General features: G+C 53.6%; 1 protein-coding gene across 1 annotated transcript; it reads left to right on the top strand.

Moving 5' to 3' along the window:
- Nucleotides 1-231: 231 nt before the first annotated feature.
- On the top strand, nt 232-14,089 carry LOC144678494 (TBC1 domain family member 10A-like). Its single transcript, XM_078538257.1, has 4 exons — nt 232-485; nt 5,989-6,088; nt 10,080-10,187; nt 13,979-14,089. The coding sequence occupies exons 1-4, from the start codon at nt 274-276 to the stop codon at nt 14,087-14,089; spliced, it is 531 nt and encodes a 176-aa protein (XP_078394383.1). The 5' UTR covers nt 232-273.
- Nucleotides 14,090-14,678: the final 589 nt, after the last annotated feature.

Below are 14,678 nucleotides of genomic sequence, written 5' to 3'. Positions count from 1 at the left end.
TTTCATTGGCTCCCAAAATCACTATAGCCATTCAGCCCCTCTCCTCGAACCTGTTACACAGGAACAGGAGGAGGCCCCATTCAGCCCCCCTCCTCGAGCCTGTTACACAGGGAACAGGAGGAGGCCCCATTCAGTCCCTACAGCCTGTTCTGTTGGATCATGGCTCATGTGTATCGTAAACCTTCTGTCTCACGCTCGCCCTCTCTCTCTCTCTGTCTCTCCGTCCTCAGATCCCGCCGCCATCGATGAACTTTGACCTTCGGGAATGACAGTATGCCACGCAGTGTCCGATCCAAGCGGAGCATCGCTGATACGGACAGCCTGAGTAGCGCCATGGATGAGCTGACCGATGCATTGGACGCGGGGCTGGACCTCAACGCGGACGACGGCAGCTCCATCGGCTCCGACTCGGAGATCAACGGTGCCACGGCCTCCCGCCATACGGACAAATACGGCTTTATCGGGGGAGCCCAGTTCACCGGAGAGTGAGTGTCAGCCAACCCGGGGAGCCGATGGCCGGGATAGGCTTATTACTGCAGGCGTAGGCCCGAATCTGCCCCCTTCGACCCTGTCACCATAACAACAGCAGTAGGCCGAATGGCCCCTCTCAATCCTGTCACCATAGCAACAGGAGGAGGCCCGAATGGCCCCTCTCAATCCTGTCACCATAGCAACAGGAGGAGGCCGGAATGGCCCCTCTGAATCTTGTCACCATAACAACAGCAGTAGGCCAAATGGCCCCTCTCCATCCTGTCACCATAGCAACAGGAGGAGGCCCGAATGGCCCCTCTGAATCTTGTCACCATAGCAACAGCAGTAGGCCCAAATGGCCTCTCTCAATCCTGTCACCATAGCGACAGGAGTAGGCCCGAATGTCCCCCCTCAATCCTGTCACCATAGCAACAGCAGTAGGCCCAGATGGCCTCTCTCAATCCTGTCACCATAGCAACAGGAGTAGGCCCGAATGGCCTCTCTCAATCCTGTCACCATAGCGAAAGGTGTAGGCCGAATGGCCCATCTCAATCCTTTCACCATAGCAACAGGAGGAGACCAAATGTCCCCCCTCAATCCTGTCACCATAGCAACAGGAGTAGGCGGAATATCCCCTCTCGACCCTGTCACCATAGAAACAGGCATAGGCCTGATTGGCCCCTCTCAATCCTGTCACCACAGCGACAGGAGTAGGCCGAATGTCCCCTCTCAATCCTGTCACCATAGCAACAGGAGTAGGCCGAATGGCTCCTCTCAATCCTGTCACCATAGCGACAGGTGTTGGCCGAACGGCCCCCTCAATCCTGTCACCGTAGCAACAGGAGTAGGCCCGAATGTCCCCTCTCAATCCTGTCACCGTAGCGACAGGTGGAGGCCCGAATTCCCTACTCCCGAATCCTGTTAGTATAGGAACAGGTTCAAATCTAATCGCTGTCCTTGAGGCTGTTCCATCGGAGCTGGAACCGGCCTGCTTGCCCCCCGCTTGCGGCTATTGCCACAGGGAAAGGAGTTAGGCCCATTTGTCCCGCCTCAATCCTGCTTCAACAGGAACAGGAGTTGCCGGGCTTTTCCCGCCCTCGAGCGTGTTGCCATAGGAGCAGGCGTTTGGCCCGTTTAGCCCCCACTCCAGCCTGTTAAAATAGGAATACTGTTCGCGCTCCCTCAGGCCTGTTATTCCAGGAATAGGAGTTAGGCCCGTTTAGCACCCCACTCCAACCCTGTTTTTGTAGGCCGGAGCGACACAGAAGATGAGCTAAGTTGTGTTGAAGAGCGGTTTTATCAGTCGTCAGGCTCCTGTAAACGCCCTGAAGCCTCACCACATCCTGTGATTAGAGACTCAGTCGCCCTGGTTACTCGGGCCCTGTGGTTTGGGAGGTTTTGTCGTTCTGATGAATGCGCCATGAAAGAGGAAGTGCGATTCTTATGAGCGAGTCTCCTGCTCAGGCGTTGTGATCAAGGGGCTGGGGGTGTGGCGGGGATGGGGAGGGGGAGGTGGGTGTGGGGCGGGGGAGGAGGGGGGGTAGTGGGTGTTGAGAGGGGAGGAGGGGAGTGGTGGGTGTTGAGAGGGGGAGGTGGGTGTGGGGAGGGGAGGAGGGGTGGGTGGTGGGTATTGAGAAGGGGAGGTGTGTGTGGGGAGGGGGTGGTGGGTGTGGGGTGGGGAGGAGGGGTGGGTGGTGGGTATTGAGAAGGGGAGGTGTGTGTGGGGAGGGGGTGGTGGGTGTGGGGTGGGGAGGAGGGGTGGGTGGTGGGTATTGAGAAGGGGAGGTGTGTGTGGGGAGGGGGCGGTGGGTGTGGGGGGGGGAGGAGGGGGGGTGGTGGGTATTGAGAAGGGGAGGTGTGTGTGGGGAGGGGGAGGTGGGTGTGGGGAGGGGGAGGAGGGGGGGTGGTGGGTATTGAGAGGGGGAGGTGTGTGTGGGAGGGGGAGGTTGGTGTGGGGAGGGGGAGGAGGGGGGGTGGTGGGTATTGAGAAGGGGAGGTGTGTGTGGGGAGGGGGAGGGGGGTGTGGGGAGGGGGAGGAGGGGGGTGGTGGGTATTGAGAGGGGGAGGTGGGTGTGGGGAGGGGGAGGGGGGTGTGGGGAGGGGGAGTAGGAGTGTGGTGGGTGTTGAGAGGGGGAGGTGGGTGTGGGGAGGGGGAGTAGGAGGGTGGTGGGTGTTGAGAGGGGGTGGTGGGTGTGGGGAGGGGGGAGTAGGAGGGTGGTGGGTGTTGAGAGGGGGAGGTGGGTGTGGGGAGGGGGAGTAGGAGGGTGGTGGGTGTTGAGAGGGGGAGGTGGGTGTGGGGAGGGGGAGTAGGAGGGTGGTGGGTGTTGAGAGGGGGTGGTGGGTGTGGGGAGGGGGAGTAGGAGGGTGGTGGGTGTTGAGAGGGGGTGGTGGTGTGGGGAGGGGGCGGTGGGTGTGGGGAGCGGGAGGGGGGTGTGGGGAGGGGGAGTAGGAGTGTGGTGGGTGTTGAGAGGGGGAGGTGGGTGTGGGGAGGGGGAGTAGGAGGGTGGTGGGTGTTGAGAGGGGGTGGTGGGTGTGGGGAGGGGGCGGTGGGTGTGGGGAGCGGGAGGGGGGTGTGGGGAGGGGGAGTAGGAGTGTGGTGGGTGTTGAGAGGGGGAGGTGGGTGTGGGGAGGGGGAGTAGGAGGGTGGTGGGTGTTGAGAGGGGGCGGTGGGTGTGGGGAGCGGGGGTGTGGGTGGGCGGGGGGAGGGGGATAGAGGTGGGTGTGTGGGGGGAAAACACAATAATCAAACTTTGCACAGCCAGATCCCACAAACAATGCTCTGATAATGATCGATATTACTGCTGTTGGTTCAGGGGCACTGCAGCACTCCCTCAGTGCTGACCCTCCGACAGTGCGGCACTCCCTCAGTACTGACCCTCCGACAGTGCGGCACTTCCTCAGTACTGACCCTCCGATAGTTCAGCACTCTCTCAGTACTGACCCTCAGACAGTGCAGCACTCCCTCAGTACTGACCCTCCAACAGTGCGGCACTCCCTCAGTACTGACCCTCCGACAGTGCGACGCTCCCTCAGTACTCAGTAGGGCCAGCATTTAATGCCCCTTGAGAAGGTGGTGGTGAGCTGCCTTCTTGAGCCGCTGCAGTCCCATGTGGTGTAGGTACACCCACAGCGCTGTTAGGGAGGGAGTTCCATGATTTTGACCCAGCGACAGTGAAGGAACGGCCGATATATTCCCAAGTCGGGATGGTGAGTGGCTCGGAGAGGAACTTCCAGGTGGTGGTGTTCCCCATGTGTCTGCTGCCCTTGTCCTTCTAGATGGTAGTGATCGTGGGTTTGGAAGGTGCTGTCAAATGAGCCTTGGTGAATTCCTGCAGTGCATCTTGTAGATGGTACACACACTGCTGCTACTGTGCGTCGGTGGTGGAGGGAGTGAATGTTTGTGGATGGGGTGCCGATCAAGCGGGGCTGCTTTGTCCAGGACAGTGTCCAGCTTCTTGAGTGTCGTGGAGCTGCACTCATCCAGGCAAGTGGGGAGTATTCCATCACACTCCTGACTTGTGCCTTATAGATGGTGGACAGGCTTTGGGGAGTCAGGAGGTGAGTTACTCATCGCAGGATTCCCAGCCTCTGACCTGCTCTTGTAGCCACAGTATTTATATGGCTGGTCCAGTTCAGTTTCTGGTCAATGGTAACCCCCAAGATGTTGATAGTGGGGGATTCAGTGATGGTAATGACATTGAATGTCAAGGGGCGATGGTTGGATTCTCTCTTGTTGGAGATGGTCATGGTCTGGCACTCGTGTGACGTGAATGTTACTTGTAACTTGTGAGAACAAGGCTAGATATTCACAGAATCTTAACACAGATGGAGGCCATTCAGCCCATCATATTTGCACTGGCGCTCCAAATGAGCATTATGACCTAGTGCCATTGCCCAGCCTTTTACCCCCTACCCCAGCACATTGTTTCCATTCTAATAATCATCTAATTCCCTCTTGACTGTCTTGATTGAACCTGCCTCCACCACACTCCCAGGCAGTGCATTCCAGACCCCAACCACTCGCTGTGTGAAAAAGTTTTTTCCTCACGTCACATTTGCTTCTTTTGCAAATCACTTTAAATCTGTGACCCCCTCGTTCTTGATCCTTTTACGAGTGGGAACAGCTTCTCCCTATTCTACTCTGTCCAGCCCCTTCATCATTTTGAACATTTCTATCAAATCTCCTCTCAGCCTTCTCCTCTCCAAGGAGAACAGTCCCAACCTCTCCAATCTATCCTCATAGCTAAAGTTTCTCAACCCTGGAACCATTCTTGTAAACCTCTTCTGCACTCTCTCCAATGTGTTCACATCCTTCCTATAATACGACGCCCAGAACTGTACACAATACTCCAGCTGAGGTCTAACAAGTGTCTTATATAAATTTAGCATAACTTCCCTGCTCTTATACTCTATGCCCCTATTAATAAAGCTCAGGATACTATTTGCTTTATTAACTGCTCGCTCCACCTGTCCTGCCATCTTCCATGATCTATGCACATATACACCCAGGTCTTTCTGCTCCTGCACCCCCTTCATTATTTCACCCCTTATTTTATGTTGTCTGTCCATGTTCTTCCTACCAAAATGCATCACCTCACACTTCTCCACATTGAACTTCATCTGCCACCTCTCTGCCCACTCCACCAACTTGTCTATGTCCTCTTGAAGTTCCACACCGCCCTCCTCACAGTTCACAACACTCCCAAGCTTTGTATCATTCACAAACTTTGAAATTGTCCCCTGCACACCAAGATCTAGATCATTTATATATATCAGGAAAAGCAAGGGTCCCAATACTGACCCTGGGGAACTCCACTACAAACCTTCCTCCAGCCTGAAATATATCCATTGACCATTGCTCTCTGCTTCCCATTTTCCAGCCAATTTTGTATCCACGTTGTTACTGTCCCTTTTATTCCATGGGCAACAACTTTTCTCACAAAGTCTGTTGTGTGGCACTGTGTCGAATGCCTTCTGGAAGTCCATGTACACCACATCTACAGCATTACCCTCATCAACCCTCTCTGTTACCTCTCCAAAAAACCGCAGCAAGTTAGTTAAACACGATTTCCCCTTCAGAAATCCATGCTGGCCCTTCCTAATCAACTCACGTTTTTCCCACGTGACTGCTAACCGATCCCGAATAATTGTTTCTAGAAGCTTCCCCACCGCTGCGGTTAAACCGGCTGGTCTGTATTTGCTGGGCTTATCCGTTGAAACTATTTTTTGGACCCAAGGGCGTAATGTTTGCAATTGTCCAGTCCTCTGGCACCTCCCCTTGAGTCGAGGGAAGACTGAAAGATTATGACCCCTGCGATTTCCGCTCTCACTTCTTCCAATACCCTTGGATGCATCTCACCCGCTCCCGGTGCCTTCACGTCTGTAACTACCCAGTCGACGTTGTCCATGTCCCGCCCGCCTATGGACGCGGAGTGCAGACGATTGGCCGCCGCTCTTGTGTTTGGAATTTTAAGGTCGGGATTCTCGTCCTGAGCGTTAATGCGTTTCCCCTTTCAGAAGCCAAGAGGTCTCGACTGATGTCTTGAGGCAGCGCGAAATGAAATGGATCGAAATGATGAGAAACTGGGAGAAGTGGATACTGAAGAAACACAAAAAGGTGAGAGTTTGGCCACTGAGCACTGGGCGCAGTTTGGGTCCCCGTCTTGGCTGAATTGATACAGCCCAGGAGGCCGTTCTGCCCCTCACGCCCGTGCGTTCCAGATCCTAACCACTCGATTGACCCTGTCTCCCCCACACTCTCAGACAGTGCGTTCCAGATCCTAACCACTCGATTGACCCTGCCTCCACCACACTCTCAGACAGTGCGTTCCAGATCCTAACCACTCGATTGACCCTGTCTCCCCCACACTCTCAGACAGTGCGTTCCAGATCCTAACCACTCGATTGACCCTGTCTCCCCCACACTCTCAGACAGTGCGTTCCAGATCCTAACCACTCGATTGACCCTGTCTCCCCCACACTCTCAGACAGTGCGTTTCAGATCCTAACCACTCGATTGACCCTGTCTCCACCACACTCTCAGACAGTGCGTTCCAGATCCTAACCACTCGATTGACCCTGTCTCCACCACACTCTCAGTGCGTTCCAGATCCTAACCACTCGATTGACCCTGTCTCCCCCACACTCTCAGACAGCGTGTTCCAGATCCCAACCACTCGATTGACCCTGTCTCCCCCACACTCTCAGACAGCGCGTTCCAGATCCTAACCACTCGATTGACCCTGTCTCCCCCACACTCTCAGACAGTGCGTTCCAGATCCTAACCACTCGATTGACCCTGTCTCCACCACACTCTCAGACAGCGCGTTCCAGATCCTAACCACTCGATTGACCCTGTCTCCACCACACTCTCAGACAGTGCGTTCCAGATCCTAACCACTCGCTGTGTGAAAAAGTTTCTCCTCATGTCGCCGTGGCTTCTTTCACCAATCGCCTTAAATCTGTGTCCCTCTGGTTCTCAATCCTTCCGCCAATGGGAACAGTTTCTCCCGATCGACTCTGTCCAGACCCCACGTGATTTTAAACACCTCGATCAAATCTCCTCTCAACCTCCTCTTCTCTAAGGAGAACAGTCCCGGCTTCTCTAATCTCTCCACGTCCCTCGAACCATTCTCATGAATCTTTTCCGCACTCTCTCTCTCAAACGTCCACATCCTTCCTAAAGTGCAGTGTCCGGAACTGGACACAGTTCTCCAGTTGAGGCTGAACCAGAGTTTTATATACGTTTAACATAACCTCTTTGTTCTTTTATTCTATGCCCCTATTTATAAAGCCCAGGATACTGTCTGCTTTATTAACCACTGTTATGGCACAGCCGATTGTAAATGCTGAGCTGCTCAAACCCCAGAGGGAAACTGGAAACAGCTGCCACAACTGTTTTGCAATTTGTATATATTTTGAGATGTGTGCCCTGAATTCAGTAGTAATAAGACCACCAAGTCTTAGTGGTTTTTTTTTACAAAACTAAATGAAACATTTTTTAATAAGAGAAATGATTTTAAACACATACATAGATCCACAAATTACTACTATAATAGCCTCCAAATCCCCTAGTCAGTCTGACTCCCAGTTACACTTTCGTTAAGACACATAGAATCCCTACCCTTACACGCAGCCTTCTCTCCTTTATACATGTTTTCCTATTTGAATGCAATTTCCCATTGTCTCACTATGTCTTTGGACTTTACCCTTTCTGATAATAAAAATCTCTCATAGCACTGGGGGTTGCCAGTAATCTCTGGGGAAAAATAAACACACTGTTTCCAAATGTCACCTGGCCAGGTGACACATTTCACCCCTGCATTGAAAACAATCTTGTCTGTTTTATTTAAAAAAATGCAAATGCCCTTTTACACCTCACATTCTAAACATCCCCCCATGTTTACATCAAAGCCTTCAGAGCAGGTACCTTTAATCCAATTAAGTCTCTTTCACATGCGCACACACTCACACGGACATGCGCACACACACAGCTCCCAACCTGTCCTGCCACCTTCAGTGATTTATGTACAGATACCCCCCAGGTCCCTCTGCTCCTGCACCCCCTTTAGAATTGTACCCTTTATTTTATATTGTCTCTCCACGTTCTTCCAACCAAAATGAATCACTTCACACTTCTCCACACTGGACTTCATCTGCCACCTGTCTGCCCACTCCACCAACTTGTCTGGCGCCTGTCTGCCCACTCCACCAACTTGTCTGCCACCTGTCTGCCCACTCCACCAACTTGTCTGGCGCCTGTCTGCCCACTCCACCAACTTGTCTGGCACCTGTCTGCCCACCCCACCAACTTGTCCATGTCCTCTTGAAGTTCCACACCGTCCCCCTCACAGTTTACACTGCCTCCAGGTCTCATATCATCTGCAAATTTTCAAATTGTCCCCTACACACCAAGATCTAGATCATTAACATGTATCAGGAAAAGCCAGGGTCCCAACACCGACTACCTAGGGAGCTCCAGTATAAACCTTCCCCCAGCCTAAAACATATCTATTAACCACCCGTCTCTGCTTCCGGTCACTCAGTCAATTCCATATCTACATCACTGCTGTCCCTTTATAACTTCACTCACAAGTCTGTTGTGTGGCACTGATTAAAATGCCTTCTGGAAGTCCATGTACACCACATCAACAGCATTACCCTCATTGACCTCTGTTACCTCTTAAAAAACTTCAGCAAGTTGGTTAAACATGATTTTTCCCTTTGGAAATCCATGCTGGTTTTCCTTAATTAACACTCATTTGCCCAAGTGACTATTAATTCTGTCCTGAATTATTGCTTCTAGATAAACTGCTTAGACCACGCTCGGAGCACTGTGCACAGTTCTGGTCTCCATATCCCTCGGTTAGACCACACTCGGAGCACTGTGCACAGTTCCGGTCTCCGTATCCCTCGGTTAGACCACACTTGGAGCACTGTGCACAGTTCCGGTCTCCGTATCCCTCGGTTAGACCACACTGGGAGCACTGTGCACAGTTCCGGTCTCTGTATCCCTCGGTTAGACCACACTCGGAGCACTGTGCACAGTTCCGGTCTCCGTATCCCTCGGTTAGACCACACTGGGAGCACTGTGCACAGTTCCGGTCTCCGTATCGCTTGGTTAGACCACACTCGGAGCACTGTGCACAGTTCTGGTCTCCTTATCCCTCGGTTAGACCACACTCGGAGCACTGTGCACAGTTCCGGTCTCCGTATCCCTCGGTTAGACCACACTGGGAGCACTGTGCACAGTTCCTGTCTCCGTATCCCTCGGTTAGACCACGCTCGGAGCACTGTGCACAGTTCCTGTCTCCGTATCCCTCGGTTAGACCACACTCGGAGCACTGTGCACAGTCCTGGACTCCATATTATAAAAAGGTTATACAAGCACTGGAGAAGGCCCTAATGATACGAGAACGGAGAGATTATAACCATCAGGAAGGATTGAACAGCCCTGGGGCTCTGTGCTCTGGAAAAGAGAAGGCTGAGGGGGTGACCTGATCGAGGTCTTTAAGACTCTGAGAGGGTTTGGAAGGGGTCGATGTAGAGACGATGTTTCCGGGTGTGTGTGGGGGGTGGGAGAGACCAGAACGAGGGGGCCGTCAGTGTAAGACAGTCACTCATAAATCCAATGGGGAATTCAGGAGAAAGTTCCTTCCCCAGAGAGAGAGGGGGGTGGAGGGGGAAGAATGTGTAACTGGCTCCCACTGGGAGTGGACGAGGGGAATAGTTTTGATTGTTTAATTGGGGGGGGTGGGGTGGGAAGCTGGATAAACACACGAGGGAAACAGGGAGAGAAGGATATGGTGACGGGGGGAGATGAGGAGGGGCTGGGAGGAGGCTCGTGTGGAGCAGAAAGACCAGCAGGGAGCAGATGGGCCGAGTGGCCTGTTTTATGTAAACCGAGGTACCCGAGGTGGAGATGGTTCTGGGATCCCAGTGGATCGTCGGTGATCGGCAGGGGGATCTCAGCAGGTTGCGGGGAACGCTCCCGGATCAAGCAGAGGCTGCTTGGGAAATGCAGGGGGTTGCATTCCAGCTTTCGATTGGCTGCCTGCAGGTTCCAGTCACTTTGGTCACCCTCCTAACCTCTGCCCTTTCACCCCCAGGTGAGGTTACGTTGCCGAAAGGGTATTCCTGCCTCAGTGCGAGCTGCTGGCTGGCCAACGCTTTGTGCAGGAACGATCAAAAAACAGGAGAACAAAGGAGTGTATCAGGTAAGGAGCATTCCCGGGACAGGGACAGCATGGGGTTAGATACAGAGTAAAGCTCCCTCTACACTGTCCCCATCAAACACTCCCAGGACAGGTACAGCACGGGGTTAGATACAGAGTAAAGCTCCCTCTACGCTGTCCCCATCAAACACACCCAGGACAGGTACAGCACGGGGTTAGATACAGAGTAAAGCTCCCTCTACGCTGTCCCCATCAAACACTCCCAGGACAGGTACAACACTGGGTTAGATACAGAGTAAAGCTCCCTCTACACTGTCCCCATCAAACACTCCCAGGACAGGTACAGCACGGGGTTAGATACAGAGTAAAGCTCCCTCTACACTGTCCCCATCAAACACTCCCAGGACAGGTACAGCACGGGGTTAGATACAGAGTAAAGCTCCCTCTACACCGACCCCATCAAACACTGCCAGGACAGGTACAGCACGGGGTTAGATACAGAGTAAAGCTCCCTCTACACCGTCCCCATCAAACACACCCAGGACAGGTACAGCACGGGGTTAGATACAGAGTAAAGCTCCCTCTACACCGTCCCCATCAAACACTCCCAGGACAGATACAGCACGGGGTTAGATACAGAGTAAAGCTCCCTCTACACCGTCCCCATCAAACACTCCCAGGACAGGTACAGCACGGGGTTAGATACAGAGTAAAGCTCCCTCTACAGTGTCCCCATCAAACACTCCCAGGACAGGTACAGCACGGGGTTAGATACAGAGTAAAGCTCCCTCTACACTGTCCCCATCAAACACTCCCAGGGCAGGTACAGCACGGGGTTAGATACAGAGTAAAGCTCCCTCTACACTGTCCCCATCAAACACTCCCAGGACAGGTACAGCACGGGCTGAGATACAGAGTAAATCTCCCTCTACACTGTCCCCATCAAACACTCCCAGGACAGGTACAGCACGGGCTGAGATACAGAGTAAATCTCCCTCTACACCGTCCCCATCAAACACTCCCAGGACAGGTACAGCACGGGGTTAGATACAGAGTAAAGCTCCCTCTACACTGTCCCCATCAAACACTCCCAGGACAGGTAAAGCACGGGGTTAGATACAGAGTAAAGCTCCCTCTACACTGTCTCCATCAAACACTCCCAGGACAGGTACAGCACGGGGTTAGATACAGAGTAAAGCTCCCTCTACACTGTCCCCATCAAACACTCCCAGGACAGGTACAACACGGGGTTAGATACAGAGTAAAGCTCCCTCTACACCGTCCTCATCAAACACTCCCAGGACAGGTACAGCACGGGGTTAGATACAGAGTAAAGCTCCCTCTACACCGTCCCCATCAAACACTCCCAGGACAGATACAGCACGGGTTAGATACAGAGTAAAGCTCCCTCTACACTGTCCCCATCAAACACTCCCAGGACAGATACAGCACGGGGTTAGATACAGAGTAAAGCTCCCTCTACACTGTCCCCATCAAACACTCCCAGGACAGGTACAACACGGGGTTAGATACAGAGTAAAGCTCCCTCTACACCGTCCTCATCAAACACTCCCAGGACAGGTACAGCACGGGGTTAGATACAGAGTAAAGCTCCCTCTACACCGTCCCCATCAAACACTCCCAGGACAGATACAGCACGGGTTAGATACAGAGTAAAGCTCCCTCTACACTGTCCCCATCAAACACTCCCAGGACAGATACAGCACGGGGTTAGATACAGAGTAAAGCTCCCTCTACACTGACCCCATCAAACACTCCCAGGACAGGTACAGCACGGGGTTAGATACAGAGTAAAGCTCCTTCTACACCGTCCCCATCAAACACACCCAGGACAGGTACAGCACGGGGTTAGATACAGAGTAAAGCTCCCTCTACACCGTCCCCATCAAACACGCCCAGGACAGATACAGCACGGGGTTAGATACAGAGTAAAGCTCCCTCTACACCGTCCCCATCAAACACTCCCAGGACAGGTACAGCACGGGGTTAGATACAGAGTAAAGCACCCTCTACAGTGTTCCCATCAAACACTCCCAGGACAGGTACAGCACGGGGTTAGATACAGAGTAAAGCTCCCTCTACACTGTCCCCATCAAACACTCCCAGGGCAGGTACAGCACGGGGTTAGATACAGAGTAAAGCTCCCTCTACACCGTCCCCATCAAACACTCCCGGGACAGGGACAGCACGGGGTGAGATACAGAGTAAAGCTCCCTCTACACTGTCCCCATCAAACACTCCCAGGACAGGTACAGCACGGGGTTAGATACAGAGTAAAGCTCCCTCTACACCGTCCCCATCAAACACTCCCAGGACAGGTACAGCACGGGGTTAGATACAGAGTAAAGCTCCCTCTACAGTGTCCCCATCAAACACTCCCAGGACAGGTACAGCACGGGGTTAGATACAGAGTAAAGCTCCCTCTACACTGTCCCCATCAAACACTCCCAGGGCAGGTACAGCACGGGGTTAGATACAGAGTAAAGCTCCCTCTACACTGTCCCCATCAAACACTCCCAGGACAGGGACAGCACAGGGTTAGATACAGAGTAAAGCTCCCTCTACACCGTCCCCATCAAACACTCCCAGGACAGGTACAGCACGGGGTTAGATACAGAGTAAAGCTCCCTCTACACTGTCCCCATCAAACACTCCCAGGACAGGTACAACGTGGAATTAATTGGAGAATAAATCTCCTAATATATTACCTCTGATAATACACAAGAGAGCAGAATGACAACCCTCCCTATCTCTGTAACCTCCTCCAAACCCTACAACCCTCCCTATCTCTGTAACCCTCCTACGACCCTCCGAGATCTCTGCGCTCCTCCAATTCCGGCCTCTTGACCATCCCCCGATTCCTATCGCTCCACCATCGGCGGCCGTGCCTTCAGCTGCATGGGGTCCCCCGAGCTCTGGAATTCCCTCCCTAAACCTCTTTACCCCCTCCCTCGTGCTCCCTCTCTGTCTCTCTCTTTCTCTCTTTCTCTCTCCCTCTCTGTCTCTCTCTTTCTTTCTCTCTCTCTCTTTCTCTCTCTCTTTGTCTCCCTGTCTCTCTCTCTTTCTCTCTCTGTGTGTCGCTCTCTCTCTCTGTCTCTCTCGCTCTCCCTGTCTCTCCTCTCTCTCTGTCTCTGTCTCTCTCTTTCTCTCTCTCTCTCTGTCTCTCTCTCTGTCTCTCTCTCTCCGTGTCTCTCTCTGTCTCTCTCTCTCTCCCTGTTTCTCTCTCTCTCTCTTTGTCTCCCTGTCTCTCTCTCCCTGTCTCTCTCTCTCTCTGTCTCTGTCTCTCTGTCTCTCTCTCTCTCTCTCCTTGTCTCTCTATCCCTGTCTCCCTCTCTCTGTCTCTCCTCTCTGTTTCTCTCTCTGTCTCTCTCTCTCTCTCTTTGTGTCTCTATCTCTCTGCTCCTTTTGGGTTCTCTGTAATACCCACCCCCAACCCCCTCCCCTTAGCCCGATCTTTGGTGTTGCCTGTCTCCCTCACATCTCCCTCCGTGGATCTGGGTCAGCCTCGGGCCTGGAGAAGAGGCTTCGGTTGTCTCCCTGCGAGGGAGGCGGGGTGGGGGGTGGGGGGCGGGGGGGTCGGGGGTTTGTGTCGACGGGAGCTGTTGTTGGAGTGAGGGGTTCACTTTACACCGGGAGCTGGGTTGTTTCGCGGCCTGCTGACCTCATCCCCATCGTCCCCGGGGTCGTTGTCACGGGCGTGGCCTGAATTGCGCCGCATGGGGCAACTTGGGCTGCCTTCCTCTGAAATAGGCGCTATTTGAATGCGATTTGCTCTTTCTTGACCTTTGCTTTGCCCTGACTGTGTCTTGCAGCAGCTGCACCTGGAGCCGGGGGACAGGAAATGGTTGGAAATGATCGAGAAGGATCTCCACAGGCAATTCCCCTTCCACGAGATGTTTGTTTCACGCGAAGGGACTGGGTGAGAGCAGGAGACGATCGGGCATTCTGGAGCAAGGATAGCCCTTGAGGGCTCCCAGGAATTCACTTCGCTTCCCTCTGTTCTGTGTGTTTCTAGACTCTTGGAGGGGCTGAGTGGCCTCGCAACCCACCCCCCCCGTGTTGCTTCCCAACAGGCCCAAGAGGGACTGAATGGCCTCCTCCCATCCCTGTGCAACAGGCTCACGAGGGGCTGAATGGGGCCTCCTCCTGTTCCTGCGTAACAGGCTCGAGGAGGGGGAGCTGAATGGGGCCTCTTCCTGTTCCTGTGTAACAGGCTCGAGGAGCGGGGGCTGAATGGCCTCCTCCTGTTCCTGTGTAACAGGCTCGAGGAGCGGGGGCTGAATGGGGCCTCCTCCTGTTCCTGTGTAACAGGCTTGAGGAGGAGGGGGGCTGAATGGGGGCCTCCTCCTGTTCCTGTGTAACAGGCTCGAGGAGGGGGCTGAATGGGGCCTCCTCCTGTTCCTGTGTAACAGGCTCGAGGAGGGGGGCTGAATGGCCTCCTCCTGTTCCTGTGTAACAGGCTCGAGGAGGAGGGGGCTGAATGGGGCCTCCTCCTGTTCCTGTGTAACAGGC

The sequence above is a fragment of the Cetorhinus maximus genome, unplaced genomic scaffold, assembly GCF_964194155.1.
Source record: "Cetorhinus maximus unplaced genomic scaffold, sCetMax3.hap1.1 HAP1_SCAFFOLD_4442, whole genome shotgun sequence".
Classification (NCBI taxonomy): domain Eukaryota; kingdom Metazoa; phylum Chordata; class Chondrichthyes; order Lamniformes; family Cetorhinidae; genus Cetorhinus; species Cetorhinus maximus.
Note: the sequence above shows the minus strand (reverse complement) of the source record. Positions and strands in the feature narration are given on the sequence as shown.

Bases quoted from the DNA above. Each gene is read 5' to 3' on its own strand.
- LOC144678494 (XM_078538257.1), top strand. From the start codon at position 274: ATGCCACGCAGTGTCCGATCCAAGCGGAGCATCGCTGATACGGACAGC. The intron at 6,089-10,079 runs GTGAGAGTTTGG...TTTCACCCCCAG, and splicing joins TACTGAAGAAACACAAAAAG to GTGAGGTTACGTTGCCGAAA. The intron at 10,188-13,978 runs GTAAGGAGCATT...TGTGTCTTGCAG, and splicing joins AGAACAAAGGAGTGTATCAG to CAGCTGCACCTGGAGCCGGG.